The 16,010-nt window shown below is 41.3% G+C and overlaps 1 protein-coding gene across 1 annotated transcript in view; it reads right to left on the reverse strand.

Moving 5' to 3' along the window:
* The window catches only part of HEG1 (heart development protein with EGF like domains 1), an 82,665-nt gene that overhangs the window by 49,946 nt on the left and 16,709 nt on the right, over positions 1-16,010 (reverse strand). Inside the window, exons 2-3 of the mRNA XM_039842990.1 lie at positions 6,527-6,814; positions 4,534-4,830 (exon numbers count right to left, since the gene is read on the reverse strand). Coding sequence (XP_039698924.1) covers positions 4,534-4,830; positions 6,527-6,814 — 585 coding nt within the window. The remainder of the gene's footprint in view (positions 1-4,533; positions 4,831-6,526; positions 6,815-16,010) is intronic.

The following is a 16,010-nucleotide window of genomic DNA, read 5'->3' on the forward strand; positions in this document are numbered from 1 at the left end:
GGACACCCTGCGAACAGAGCTCCAGAGGGCACACTCAAGTCCTCATTTGAAACAGGAATGAACTGCAGGAAAGCTTGGCGAATGGGAAGAAACACGTAGACGAGATCCAAAGGCAAGAAAAAAGTATTTCTTTTTAAGCCAAAAATAATAGAAACGACTCTATACCTATACAATGAAAGGCTTTGAGCTGTTAATTATGACCCTAAAAGGGAAGTAGAAAGTTGTCATTATAAACGGTTCCCTGAAAACCAGTCCTATATGCAGTTGTGACCAAAAGCACAAATAAATATTAAATTTATTTATTTTTAAATATATAGAGAGCATGAGTGAGCACAGAAAACACAGAGGTTCCTCTCACTATCATACAAACCATAGAATCAGCTATACCTAGAACACGGTCTGCTACTGTGGTCACTGGACCTTAACAAAGACAAAATAAAGGTGCAGGCGATCCATGCGACTAGTAATTAAAACAAGGGGAAAAAAAAAAAGACCCGGACACAAAAATAGAGTCCCAGCTTATCTAACACCACCCCCACTTTAAAACAAAAATGCATTCATATAAAGAAAAAAATAAAGGAAAGCATAATATAGATATGGCCCAAATCTCCACTCAACCACTTAGCTTCTCAGGCCTAACTTCATTACAGTTGTCTTCTAAATTCACCAAATTACAGCCTCATTGGATTGCTTGGTGCTCTTCCAAAGCATTTTTATCCCTAGTAAACTATATTATTTCATCAATTCAATGTGCAGTGGGGGTTGTACTGGACTCAGTCTGAATACCTGTGCAGTAAATCAATGCCACAGAAATATAATTACAAAAGTCACAAATGCTGACAGTCACGAAAGGAAAGTGGCTGTGTTTCTGCCCCAACCCTGAGGGCTCAGTGGAACACTGCTTCATCTCATTATTGTCATTATTAAAAGCTGCCATTTACTGATCGATTACGATATGCCAGTACTTTATATACACCTTTGTACATTGAGCTAAGTAAGTACTTTGTATACAAAATCTCGTTTCATCCTCGCAGTACAGCTCTGAAGTAGTACGGAGACTTCTGTGGAGCTGGTGCCTCTTTAATAAAAGGAGGAAATGTTTGGTCAAACTAATCTACAGTCACCATTTATACCACTAAAGGCGCGCCTGCTAACTACATCTAGGGGAAATTCACCATGTTTCCAATCAACAAGCCAGCACTACTGATCGTTTAATAATTAATTGTTGCCCTTTCTTGCTCACTTCTACCCTTAAAGCAGCCATTCAAAAATGAGAAGACCATCCATTTGGGAGCAGAAACAAGCCACGTTCCCTAACCTATATTATAGGAGATGGAAAGAATGGCTACTCGTCTGGTAAAAGTATATGGGTCATTCTCCAATCACAGCATAAATACCAGAGCCTCAGGCATGCATCAGAATGCTCAGCCTTGGCTTGACTGCTACCCAGAACCTGCCAAAAATCTAGCTGAAGCAGCCGATATTTCAGAAAGATATGCTATATCTACAATCTTCTGAGTTATTTATGCTTTCTTCCTTTACTAAGTGAAATCACCACAAAGCAATTTACCTGGGCTGCATTAGCTCAGCTACCCACAGAAATACTTTCATGAGTTGAGATCCATTATTACACCCTCAGTTCCTAGTGAGAATCTATATAAAATACCACTTTTTAAAGAACATTAGCACAATTTCCATGAAGTTGCAATTGATGGCATTTTCTGTTATGATTCTCAATATTCCTTATATAAGTATTTCTCTTAGAATTTATGCCCCCAAAACACTTAAGCCTATGGATGAAATTGTGTATGCTTACCCTATCTGACAACAATCTCATGCCCCACCCAGTTTCCTTTTGAGCCCTGGTTTCCAGGAAGCTCAGTACTAAATCTAGTGCTCAACTGTAGGTGCTCTCACTGTAGCTGTTCAACTACACATATCTCTTTCTACCTTCGGAAGAGAACTTTTTCCCATTAGTTGCTTTACTTACTTTCCCCCCGAATGATCGAATAGTACATGGTCATTATAGAAAATATGAAAAGTATACAAAGAAATAAAGCAGCAAAAAATGTAAAGCACCAAGAAAAATAATTTCAAATGGCTTCCAATCTCTTTTTTAAAAATCTGATTCAGCTGTTTTGGCCTGTACCCTGCTTTCATGCAAAGATTTATTGGCACACAATTTATTTTTGGAAGCAAGTAACTCCTGACTCCCCAAGCTTCAGAAGAGGTTGTGCTGCGTGCAAGCTTCTGTGTAGCACAGTGAGGAATAAAAGGAAACACGGAATACAAAGGATGGATGTGTTCAGAATAACAGATGCTGGAACTAGAAAGGATCTTTAGGGTCATCTGGTCTAATCCCTTCGTTCTTCAAATAAGGAGCCCCATTCTCCCTGGGCCAGGCTCCTGGCTGGCCATCCTAGCATTCTCCCAGTGAGGAGTGTCCCTCATCTGACTGGTCTAAGTGCCAGGGCTTTCCCTGGGTCACATTTACTAGTGGATGGAGTGGCCAAGTATCAAATGACACTCCCCCCTCCTACACTTCCTCTTCACTTCCGTTATTCTACAGAGTGAACAGCTGGGCCAAGTGATTTGGGGTCTGCCTCTGGCAAGTCCTGCTGGCCTTCTTAGCACTCCTGCCTATGTGCCTAGAGCTCCGGGATCCTGTGGTCCGAAAGAGAGCAAAATCTCAAGATTTAGATTTAAGAGGAGGTAGGAGGTATATTAGAGCTCTGGTTAGCAGGTTAGCAAGTACTAGCTCAGCCTTAAAGATAAAGCAGAACTTTGTTTCCTATGCGGCTTCAGATCTTTGTGCACATCCCCTCTACATCCCCTCAGGGAGGAGGGGAGGCTGGCAGGCTGGATGCAGATATTCTTGGATGCCTGGCTATTCCCTCACTTAATAGCCCCCAAAGCCTTCTCCAGCTTCTAAGAGGGAGATGGAACTCTACTAACACAGAGCACTCAGTTTACTGAGGAGGAAGAGAAATATTCAGTGAAAGACTCAAAGAATAGAAAAGGTAAGGTATAACTCTTCAAAAATTAAAAGTATAAGGTTCTAAAAGGATGAATGCTCAAGGAATTTAAGGAATAATTATATTTTTAATGTTGAAAAGTACAAGGGACTACAGAGTCAAGCTCAGTAAAGCTGGAAACATAGGCTGATTTTCAAATATATCACAGCAGCGAGTCGAATTTAAATTATAAATATTAAATGACCCTGACCAGAACCAAAGTGTAGCTTCCTAGAAAATGCTTCCTTTCCACCATTTAGTGAAGCTGGTTGTAAATCACTGAACCACAGAACTTTGAAGCTGGAAAGGATCATAGCTTTTATCCAATCTAACCAATGTTTAAGAATAATCTTAAAAAGCAATCTCCAAAAACACAAATCATAAATTACATACATAGCCAGTCAGCAGGAAATGGTGTACAGAGTATATGGAAGAGGAACTGGTGGCTTTAAATAGGCATTACAGAAAGGACCTCTGGGTTCAGTTTTTGCTTTGATGACATAAACCCAAATCCCTAGTCTTGTAAAGTACCTCTGACATATGAAAATTTTGAAAAGGCAATTTCAAAAGCAACCTAACCTCCATTCCCCAAGAATATTTCCACCCTCTCTGCCCTGCCTCCTGTGGCATGGGGATGAAAACACATGCAGCATGCACCGACTCTGAATAAAAACTCAGAGAAGAGAAAAGGTGGGCAGAGCTTCTGACATTCTCTTCAGCCCATCACTGGCTGAGCCTGTGATATCTGGGCACATGCTAATCTCCATTACTTATTAAGTGTACCTTGTTCTGGGGCAGTGGGGAACCTAAGAGAAGTGACAGACACAGCCTATGTCCTCGAGAGGATTATAATCTACCTGGGCAGATAAGCATTAGATAACCTAATGTGACAAGGTGATTGGCCCAGAGGATCAGAGGGTTGAAGAAAGGCTTTGTGGAGACGAAAATACCTGAGAGGAGATTTAACCGTTGCCTAGGAATTAGAATGGCAGAGAGGTGAGTGTTCTACCCCTGCAGCCTTGCGAGCACCTGCACTGTATGATTTTTTAAATGATGGCTGGAAAAATGTATATCTACGTTATCTTTGCCATTGAAAGAAACATTTTTGCAATAATGAAGAAATACAAATCTAACTCTTCATCAAATGACACAATGCTCACCCTTTCATTCACCCCAGAACGTGGCCTCTTGTACAAGAATACACACCAACAACACTTCATCTTTGCTGTATGTGTACGTGGGACACAAGGGAAAAAGTAGGGGTTGGTGGACAGAAAGCCCTAGAACAGCCACCCAGACCAACTCCTCATACAGTTAAAGAAAACATATTTTAGAGATGAACTTAAATACTGAGATAAATTGTATGGGTTGTACTTTTACCCTGAACAATTTGCATTTGTGCTTAATGTCTTTTCCCCTTATCTCCTTAGCCCCTGTGCCGAGTATGCCTGGCTATACATGTCTACTTATTTCTATTCCAGATAATTGCAGAGTGTTAAGGCAGGGCAGCAGCACTCACCTGTGGAATGATCTGAGGGAGGAGTGTAAGCTGAGGTCCTAGAGAAATGCAGCCAGGGGAGCTCCGCCTCTGAGGAATTTCTCTTCCTGGAGAGTGAGGTCTCTTCTCCCATCTCCAAAGCAGGAAGAGAGGACTGGCTCAAAACAGAAGTAGACACGTGGGTGTGCACAGTCACTTCTTCGGGGAGCCTGTCCCCCTTTGCCAGGGAACTCTGGGACGTTCTACTTTCTGTGTGAGAAGGGGCACCTCCTCCTTCTGACTCTGCACTGCTGGATGGCAGGCGACTCCTTCTAAAGGCTGAAAGCAGACGACGACAATTAAAATTCCACAAGCAGACCTCCAAATGTCTGAAAACTCTTTCAGGGGACTCAGCTCTGACCTCTATAAAATATACAGATATAAGATATCAGGAGAAATTATTCATTCTATGAAAAGCCAACCCCTGAGTGAGAGACCACAAACTAAAACAAAGACTGTTTTGGATCTTGCAGACAAAGACTTTACATCCTGTGGTAAAATTGTCAGAAAATGGCACGATGAAGCTAAGTATCAGGTGATATGGAATCAGCGATCGGTTTCTGATCATCATGATTCATCGCCCACATTCCACAAAGTTGGTTCCGGGATTTACTTGAATTCAACATAAAAAAAAAATTCCAATATCTGGATGACCAACAAACCCAAGCAGCATCACGTGAAGAGTTTGTAAGCTCCAACTTCATTATTCATGAATGGAAAATAAAATACTTTCATACATACTCTTTATAGAATTCAGTGCCCCAACCAGACCTCCTGTCACTAGGATGTGACAGAAACCATGGGGGTATCTTTGATGGCTTCGTCCTCTACTTTTAGGCCATTACCAAGTCTAATCAATTTTCCTCTGTGAAGAGTCTTTAGCAATCCCTTCTTCTCTAACCCTAAAGCCATCAAGCCATATTTTAGCATGTGGGGTCTGCCTGGGTAGTCCCTCTGACTCTGGGTTCCCTCTACCCCATCTCCCATCCCAGGTATCTTATACCCGCCTACCAGGTGAATCCTCCTCAAATTTGCATTAATCATGTCACTGCCTTGTTCAAAAACCCTCAGGGACTCTTCTCACCACACCAAATTTAAAGTGCCGGATATTTTAAGTCCTCCATGATTGTCCCTAATGCTGTCCACACAACTGTCCTACCCAACAATCCTCTGCTCTGTGTGTCACTTACTCCCTCCCCCAAAGGAGGCTGCTGGCCTTGCAGTCCCACTAAGAGCTCACTTTTCTCTCCTCTGTATCTTCAACACATGGTCGGAGCACCCACTTCTCAGCCACCCTTCCCCCTGGCTCAGATATACAGACTTAGGCTGAAATTCCAGCTCTGAAACCTGTTAGCCATTTGATCTATATCCATTGGATGAATTAACTTCTCTGAGCTTCAGTTCCCAAATTCCTCAGATGAGAGTAATGTGACCTCACCGGCTTGCTATGAGAAATGAGAGACTAGACGTGTCGGTAAAGTAGCAGGGATGTAATCAGTGCTAGCTTTCTTTGTCTTCCCTTCCTCCATCTTGTTTATCCAGCTCCAGCCCCTCCTTGAAATCTTTCACTAAAAATGACAAGCCACCAGCTGTGCAGACTGCAGCAAGAATAACTATTTGAGTAACATAAACACAAACATGCAACCATACATGTTTGTGTTTCCTAGTACCTCTGCGATTGCAGTGTGTGGCAGGATCACTGGATGTTGTTCGGTTTTAGACCGGCCACAGAATAGATATTCTATGGGGTTGGACGGGCCTCTCAGTAAATCTGCATCCTTGTCTGGTCTAGAGCTATAACTCAGTTAACCACAGTTGTGCCATAGACGGAACCTAAGTCACAGGTCTGATCCCCAGCCCAGGACTTTGAAATGGGCCATGAAGCTCAAGATAGGGGATGGGGAGACTGACAGAAATTTTGCTTTCTAAGACTGAACACACATGAATGAAATGAGTATCACTGGCACAAACTTACCTAAGGTGCTGCTCTGGGAAGTCAGAGCTGTTGCTATCTTAGCCCCAAAAGGAAAAATGGTGACATTTATTCTCCTCAAAGAGTCGTTCCTTCCTCCAGCATCTGCTGTTTCTGTTTGTGAAGTGAAGTTTCCTGGAGCATCGGAAGGTGTATGGCTCTTGTCTGGGGTATGAACCATTACATCCTCTTTGGAGGCCACTGTGGAAGAGTCCACTTGATTCTGACCAAAGGTGATGTTTTCTATGTGGGGTTCAGTATTGCTTTCTGACCAATGGTTCCTTACAGCAGCTGAAACAATCAGAAAATGGATCAGTGAGAACTTGCTGGCTTCTGAAAAGAGAAGGAAACCAAAAACGACACCACGAGCAGATATGTCAGTAAAGAAGTGGATTCAAGTAGAATAATTTCACCTTTCTTCCCCCTCTACCACAGTAATTATTCTTACAATCCAATGGAAGAAATTATGAAGTGACAATACTATATCGAATTAAATGTTACAGGAAGTAGAATAAATGATGAAAATTGATAGAAAGAGATCGATGTGGGTCTCAGAGAAGAGGACTTGAACCTCTGACACCTGGGCAGGCTCAGAGATGGGAATAAAAGTCAAAGGTCAGATGTGAGTGGTGGGAAGGAAGCTCTTTATAAACACCAAGGCTTTGAGCTATGACTTTTCGATGGTGGAAAGTAAAAGCTGGCAACCCTTAATCCTGACACCTACTCTAATAGGCAGGAGGTAGGACATGCATAATTCTGGAAAAACATGTAGAGGATCTGGCAATATTACCAAAACCTTAGGAATATAAATAGGTTTATGCAGTAACTTCATAGGAAAGGTAGAAGAAAGGGAAGGGGGAAGAGAGAAAAAGAGAGAGAAGAAATCAATTACACAAATTGCAGTATATTCACGTGAAAGGGTACTATGAGGTCATTAAAATGTTATAAAATAAAGATGGCACAGGAACTATTGAGTTAAAACAATAGCCTTCAAAATAGAATTTAGAATATCTCATTTTGCTAAAAAATAATAATAGGACTCGTATGCGTATGTGCCAAGACTGATGCAAGCACCTGACACGCACTCATTCATTTAATGGCTGCACAATGTCGGAGGCATGGCGCTCTTATCCTCTCCACTTTCTATGGGAGGCAGAGGAGGCCCGGAGAGGTCACATTCCTTGCCAAAGTCACCAGGCAGCCTGATGAAGCCAAGGCCTTCAGCCCCCAGCTGTACTCAGCTGGAAGATAAAGTACTGGAGAGGAGTGTTGGAGCAAATCCTCCTGTTCTCCCCTAGTTCTAGATTAGGGGTACTGAGGAAATGTTGCTTATCAGCATGGACTATTTCTTGAAGTTTATAAATTAGGAATGTATTTATATTAGTCAGAAAATATTTTTAAATGATTACATCCATATTACCCAAGATGATGGCAAAGGGGACATGAGTTAAAAACGTTGTGAGAATGCAGTAGAAGTTCAGGGTAAAATTGGGCATAGAGGAAATCATCTATTGTATCAAGTGTCATTTGTCAAGGCAGGGGGTTCAGAGTTAGGGCAGGTGGCTGAGACGCCCAAGTCCAACCACGAAGGCTGCTCCATTTCTCTAGAGAAGTCTACGCACAGCACGGCCACAGCTTGGAAGCCAGAGCTGGACCACAGCTGGGGTGCCAGCCCCAGAAAGAGAACAGAAAAAGCACATGGCATTCTAAGAGCTGTTTCCCTGTATATCCAAACTACTATGGAAATGAATATGGAATACATGTGCTAACTGGGGGGCACTGACCTTAGTGAGTTTCTAGAGAAAGCAACAATGAGGATGAGAACCATTTGAAGTTACTGCTGATTACATGGCTCTTTGAAAAACCCACACTTATTTTCCCCCTTGGGGAATATTTTTCTTTCTACTTAGCGTTGGGAGAGGTGGTCACTGCTGAGAAACCTCTGCGGGGATGAATGAAGTCACTTCTATCTATATGAACCAGGCCAAAATGACCAACCATGTAACCAGGAGAGGCTGCAGGCAGAAACCACAATTAGATTCAAAATCTCTCTCTCTTTCTCTCTCTCCTCACCATCCCCAAAAGGAACAAGTTATCTTCTAGATCAGCACTGTCCAAGAGATATATAAAGTGAGCCACAACTGCATGCCACATCTGTAACTTTAAATTTTCTAGTGGCTACATTTTAAATAGTAAAAAGAAACAGGTGAAATTAATTTTAAAAAACATTTTAATCAGACATATCAAAATTAGTACCATTGCAATATCTAATCGATATAAAAAATTGAGATTTTTTTTTTTTTGTATTAAACCTTTAAAATCCAGTCACTATTTTACTAGCCATGCTTTAAGAGCTCAATAGCCACATGTGGCTAGTGGCTTCCAAACTGGACAGCATAATTCTAGATCAATGGTTCTCAGCATTTTCTCACTCTGGTCCACTCCTACCAGCAACAGTGGACCTAGAAGGGTGGTGATTATAAAAACTTCCATAAGAGATTCTGACAAACTTTCCTATGGGAATCATTTCCTTCTCCAATCCCTTGAGATTACCGTTTTCATGCTTCCTATTCTGTTTCCTGTAAGTAATAATTAACAGAAGCTTCCTGAAGGGGGAGGGAAGTGGCCCAGCCCCAGATAGACTAGACACTCAGTCACCCAGGAATGGGTTGTGGAGTGGTGTTTCCAAGAGCAGCTGCAAAGTTCCTAAGCTGAACTCGAGACTCTGGGGTTGTGGATAGCAGTGACCCATATAGCATGTTCCCTTTGTTGTTCCCATCTTTGGGGAAGATGGCTGCGAAAGCAAGCTGGCCTCCTGAGAGGAGGTGAAAGGGTTTGAGGATGTTGTCTCTATCCTCTTGGTCAGTTAGGCACAATGATAGAAATTATGCTCAAAAGGAGCCAGGAAAAAAGTGATTGTGGGGCAGAAGGAACTCAGAACCCATGCCCTAAAGCTGGCAAGCCATGAGCAAAGGGAAGGAAATGAATTTAGCTCTATTATAGCCTAAGACAAGTGTGAGACTTCTTTGGCTGGGCCTGAGGAAGCAGCAATGTCCCCTTCTTCAAGGACAGTAAGTGAAAGTTTCAGACCCCAGTCAAGTCAAGGAATTCGACTGCAGTTTCCAAAAAGGAAAAGAAGGCCACGTGAAGACAGGACATGACTAGCACTGAACCACGCTCTCACCCTGGAGGGCTGACTAAAGATGTAAGAAGGAAAAAAAATGCACACTATAAACAAAAGTAAATGGCAGACAATAGTTCTGTAGTATCCCAAATAACCCCATCACTAAAAACAACTAAAAATGCTGAATAAAATATTTTTAAAAAAAATATTTCTAAATCTATTGCTGAGTTGACAAGTAAGTAAAGAAGCAAGTCTTCTGATGCCAAAAATGAACCAAGAGCTGAAATTCAGAGCAGTGAGCTAAGTCTAAAGCTGGCAGCTGCCCTGAGGCAGTTGCTCAGCATTTATGACCTTGAACTTCTGTTCTGAGCCACAGGGATGGAGGAGACAAGAGATAAAACTCTCAAGTTGGAAATCCGAAAGGAAACTCCTGTATAAAGTTGAGACCAGGGCTTTACCTTGGGTATAAGGCAAATAGAAACAAACCTGTGCTGCAGGAGACAACAAGGTAATCTGGCCTTTCAATTTTGGTCTTAGGTGAAAGAAATATAAATCTCACCCAAGAATTTGTAACCATAAAGCTGGCCCTCATGTGCATGTGCAGCACAAACTCAAAATCTGTGCAGTCTAAACCTCAAGCCAAGGATATGTTTAAAAGTGGTCCTGAACCTTATGAACATACTAAAAACTACTAAATTATATACTTTCAAAGGGTAAACTTTATGGTTCACAAATTATATCTCAAATACATACACACGCATGCATACACACACATCCTGTTAATGGAGAGGAAAAAGTGGTCCTAATATATAGTGCCTCTAGGTACTTGGCAGAAACAAATGTGCATGCTCTCTAGATGAACATACCTTCAATCTAATTTTATCTAATTTTGTCATTTACTGATGACATTTTAAGGAATAAAAGATCGCAGTCAAAAATCACAAAATATACAAAGTAAAAAGGCATTCATGAGCAAAAGTCAGCAAACTGGACAAGCAAAAACTTCAAATACTGGATTCTCAGACAAAAAAAAACAAGTATATAAAGCTACGTGAAAAGAAATAAGAAATTAAAAATGAGAGAGAAAAAAAAGACTATCAATAATGACCAAAAACATTTGAAAGAAATCTAAATGGAAATCCTAGAAATCAAAAAAATAAAATAATTGAAATTAAGGGACTCAACGGCAGATTAAATATGGCTAAAAAAAAATTAAGAATTACAGAACAGATGACAAGAGAATGTCCAGATGATATAAAAAGATAAAAAATATGAAAAAGAGATACAAGGAAGATAGAGGGAGAAAGTCCAATATATATCTAACTGGAATTCTAGGAGAAGAGAGAAAAAAGAAAAATGGCAATATTCAAAAGAGTAATGGCTGAGAATTTTCCAGAACTAATAAATAGTATGAATCCTCAGACTAAGGAAGCCCAACAAATCCTATGAAGCTAAATAAAAAAGAAATGTAAACCTATATCATAGTGAAACTACAGAAAATCACAGAAAAAAACAACAAAAAAAAACTAGCTCTTAAAACTACCAGAGGAAAAAAATGTCAAATCATCTACAAAAGAGAACAATTAGACTAACAGCTGATTTTTCAACAGCAACTATGGAATCCAAAAAACAGTGGGAAAATATTTTTAACGTGCCAAGAGAGAAAAAAACTAGAATTGAATGCTCGGCAAAACTATCTTTGAAAAACATCTTGAGACTCTTTCGAAATAGAAACATTTTCAGTCAGATTTCAGTTTATCAACCACATCCACTAAAAAAATTATGGAGAATTTATTTCAAGCAAAAGAAAAACAATTCTAGATGAAAGTTTTAAGATGCGAGAAGAAATAATAAGCAAAGAAAATGGTAAATGTCTGCATAAATCTAAAGAAATACTGAATTTATAAAAATAACTTCTCATTTGTGGGCAAATCCTGGATAACAAAAGCACATAAATTGGAAGGGCATGATCAGAATCATATTGTGTTGGAGAAGGGTAACTTCACATTTTGTCAAAAATGCATTTTCAAGTCCTTCAATCTAATCTTAAAGAATAGAAATACTGTATCCCTTCCGAATGGTACAGCTTGAAATGATATAACATTTCCATTGAGAGAAATCAATGCATATTATCTAAAATCAAAACAAAAAATCAATAAATAGCAATATAAGCATGTTATTTAGAGATACGGACATAAATAGAAAAAGTTAAAAAGAGTTGAAAATGGTTGATTCTGGGAAGCATAAAAATGATGGCAGGAGTGATCAGGGTTTTAATAATAGCTTTATAAAACATTTGATCTTTAAACTATGTATAAGTTTGATAAAAAAGTTAAATTTTAAAAAGTTGAATAATAAACCAGGGTAAAAGCCTGTGGTACATGATCAAAGTTTAGCATTCTTAATACATGAAGAACTTTCTCAAATTCCCATGATGTACACATCACGAAGAACATAAATGTGCAATTCACAAAAGAAAATATGTAAGTGGAGAATAAATTTTTTAAAGTATTTTTGAAAAGAAATAAAATACAAATACAAACTAAAAAAGACCTTATTAAATTTTTATATACTTTTCCTATCAAATTGGCAGAAGTTAAAAAACAATAATACCTAATGTCGCTGCGGGTATAGAACGTGGACACTTGTACACAATGTTGGCAAGAATGCATAGGCACATTGTTTCTGGTGAGAAATTTAGAAATCCATTGCAAAAGCCTTAACAATGGGCATATATTTTGACCCAGGAATTCCACTTCTGGAAATTAATTCCAAGGAATTATTAAGGAAGTACACAAAATTTCAGGCATAAAGGAAGTTTATCACAGGATCGTTTATAGTAATGAAAACTGGAAATAACCTAAATTTCTGTAATAGAGAGTTGGTTAATTTAATTATGAGGCAACAAAATTTTAAAGAACTGATGAAAATATATGATTGATACAACTTAGATATGTATTAGGCTCACCCTCTATTGTTAAGTGGAAACATAAATTTAAAAAATGGTATGGAACATATAACCCCATGTTATTAAAATATATCTGTTAAAGAAAAATGTGTCTCCCAAGAAAAAAAAAAAGGTCGGTATCTTGGTAAAAAGGTTCCAGGTCTGGAAGCCACCTTATTATAATGGGCTCTCTTTGGTCCTGAGACCTCTTCACTAAGGTAGGTAAAGCCTGTGGACTTAAATATAAAGTTGGCTCTTGCAGCCTGCTCATAAGACAGTGTATGGATTTGGGCTCCAGTGCCATTTCTGAAACATAAGCATGTGAGTGGCCTTTGACTGCCCAGCTAAAGGACTGATGAGTTTACTTGCATCTGGGCCACTCGGCCTCCAGAAACCTAACCACTCTCAGCACTAGTTGTGGCCTTAGCTGGTGGCCTGATCAAGGAGAGGTGCCAGTGGCTATTTCTGCAAAGCTGCTAAAGACAACACACACCCCTGGTTAATGTTGCCACTGCTGTGTCCTGCTGACCTCAGAAAACTGCTGGCTTGTTGTTCCACATCCACCTTCTTCCCCCTAGTCACGGGTGCCATAGCTGCCTAAATTGGTGAGAAACTCTTACCTGTAGTGTCCTTCTTTATCTAGGAATCTTTCCCTTTTTTTCCCCCTGGCACACAGGAGGCAAGGTAAGAAGTTGCTTCCTTTACCCATACCATATGAATCTGTGTTCTCTATGCAAAAATCCTCTCACCTAGGAGGAAAGGAGCCTGATCCCAGCTCCATGCCTGGATCTAGAAATTCAGGTCTTAATAAGAAAGGCAGTGAATAACATACAGACTTTGGTTAAAGTCAGGCTGTCTAGGTGAGACTTCTGGGTCTGCCTCTTACATGCCCTATGACCATAAACGAGATACATAATTTCTCTGTATTGCCTTCGCTTCTTCATCTATAAAATGGGGGAAGTAACAGCTCTTACATCACTGGGCTATAATAGAGTACACACGCGTGAGGGCTCCAAACAGTATCTGGTACACAGTGAGTGCTATATACATTACAGCTTTTAAATAAATTTAGGTCTATTAACTTTTAACAAACAGATGGGAGGATGACTTTGGCAGGCACTGCTAACTAGTCACGGCTCAGTCCCCCAGTTCTTCTCCAGGCAGCAGACCAGAGGTGAAAGCCCCCATACCACCCAGGCCCCCAGGCCCTCGTGGAAGTGAGGTGTGCACTCTGATGAAAGGTCTGAGGCTGGCTGAGTGGCCATTGGGGCATTTGTGCCTCGCTCTGGCTCTGCTCCATATATGCCTGGCAGATGACAGGAGAACTTGGGGGACACAGGGTGAAGGCCGAGACCACCTCTGGCATGAGAAGTCCCTGATGTCACTGTCCTGGGGTCAAAATAAAAGTATCCCACTGTACCCTGTTTAACTCTGGAGGTCCTTCCACCTCTTGTATTGCCTATGAACTATTCCTCAGAAAAGGGATAAACAAAGCAGGCAGGCTGGGGCAGGCAGCACCCCAGCCCATTCCCTCAGCCACTCGAGGTCTCGGTTGACTGTGAACATCCAAGCGCTTTTACACCATTCCACATGGTATCTCAGGGAGAACGATGGAACAAATGCTAAAATATTTATTGAAGTCACAGGATGAATCCTTTCAGAAGACCTGAGTTGCTTAGGGCTACTGTGGTTGAATTTTGTTTGTGGTGTAGTTCCCTATTCAGCACAGGTATAAACCCTGAATGGGAGAGTAACTGGGAATAAAGTAGAAAGAACTCAACAGGCGCCTACCATGTGCAGGGGCAGGCATCAGGGAACCTGTTCATACTCTTGGTGGAGAAGAGAAATGGTCCTGGAGAAATGGAAAGGAAAAGGGATGCCTGAGGCCGTGGAGCCTGGGCCAGATGGAAAGTGAGGTGAAGGGGCTGTGCCCCACCTGATACTGGGGGGCAATTTCTAGGATGGGAGGGGGTGCTCTGAGGCTGAGAGAAGTCTGTCTCTCCTCACCTTAGCCACTCCTCTGATGGTCAGAGACAATGGCTTAAATCTCCCCCTTATATCCCAGGCAACTGAGCTATACCAACCAGCCTCATACTGGAGTTTTGATGTCCCAATTTCCCAGGTACCTTCTGAGCTGGAAATGCCATGCTACCCTCTGTGCTCACCCTCTGTGTCAGGCCATCACTTTCTCTCATACCATGAATGGAAATTAAGTTAACAAGGGTTTTATTGCTTTGCCTGGTTTTTTTCTCCCAAGTTGACAACTTCCACTTCTCTAGTGTCTTAGTGTTCCAAAACATCTGTTTGTGAACCAACATCATCAGGAATACTAGCACAGCCCAGAAGTAGGGTTTCCTAATTAGCAGCTGCTACAGAGTCAACTCCTCACCACCCACCCACCCACCCCATGATTTGGGGTTTTTCAACCTGTATTGTTTCTGAGCAGTGGAGTGGGCGTGTACAGGGAATACACTGTGTCATCCAGAGAGGCAATTTCCTCCCAGAAGGCTTGACCCGCCCCCATACTGCACCACCTACCTCTGCAGCAGGCCCTATGTCAGATGCTGCCAGCTGCAACCTCAGGTTTCTGGGGCATAGATTTGAAGCATCAGCCCTTTCTTTCATTTCCCTCTCTTTAGAATCAGAATGCACTACCAAGTGCAAAATGTTTTCACATCTGTTATCTCATTTAATGCACATGTCAGCTGGTCAAGTGGGTATCATGGCACATGGGGAAACTGAGGCGCAGAAAGATTAAGTGATCATTCAAGGTCACACACTCAATGGCAGAGACACCCAGTCTGAACCCAGGTGTCATTCCATCATACCCCAGTTTACTCCATGACACTGAGCTTTAAGAAGCTGACCAGTGAGCAGGACCAAAAATGTCCCACTGGCCTTCAAACTTCAGCCTTAAACTCAACTGCTCTGCACTGTTTCCACACAAGAGGAAGGAGATGGTGCGTATCATGGGGGCTTTGGAATCAGAAAGACTTGGCTTGACAGCAGCTGCCTGTTATTAGCCGGAAGACTGCACAAGAGGACTTCCACCTCAGAGAGGAGTCTCCTAGGTAATGAAAAGCAGCATAAGAAGGAAGGGTAGAGGCAGAATAGAGAACAAGTTTGAGGGACAAGAAAAGTCTGCTTTTGAAATGTGAAGTTGGGGTGAGGTTATAACTTCCGAGTGGAAATTTCTGACAGGCAGTTAAAGATTGGGGACCATGGATTAGAAGGAAGGGAAGGAGGGGCTATATGAAGGGACAAGTGAGAGTCAAGGACTGAATTGAGGGGAAACTTGAATTTGGAGAGAGAAAAGCTGATGAAAGAGACACAGATGATGAGGGAAGGATAAGACAAAATTCAAAGTCGGGGCCAGAAAGGCAGTAAGTGCTGAGATGTAGCAGAGAGAGGCCATG

Source organism: Pteropus medius, unplaced genomic scaffold (genome assembly GCF_902729225.1).
Source record: "Pteropus medius unplaced genomic scaffold, Ma_sr-lr_union100, whole genome shotgun sequence".
Classification (NCBI taxonomy): domain Eukaryota; kingdom Metazoa; phylum Chordata; class Mammalia; order Chiroptera; family Pteropodidae; genus Pteropus; species Pteropus medius.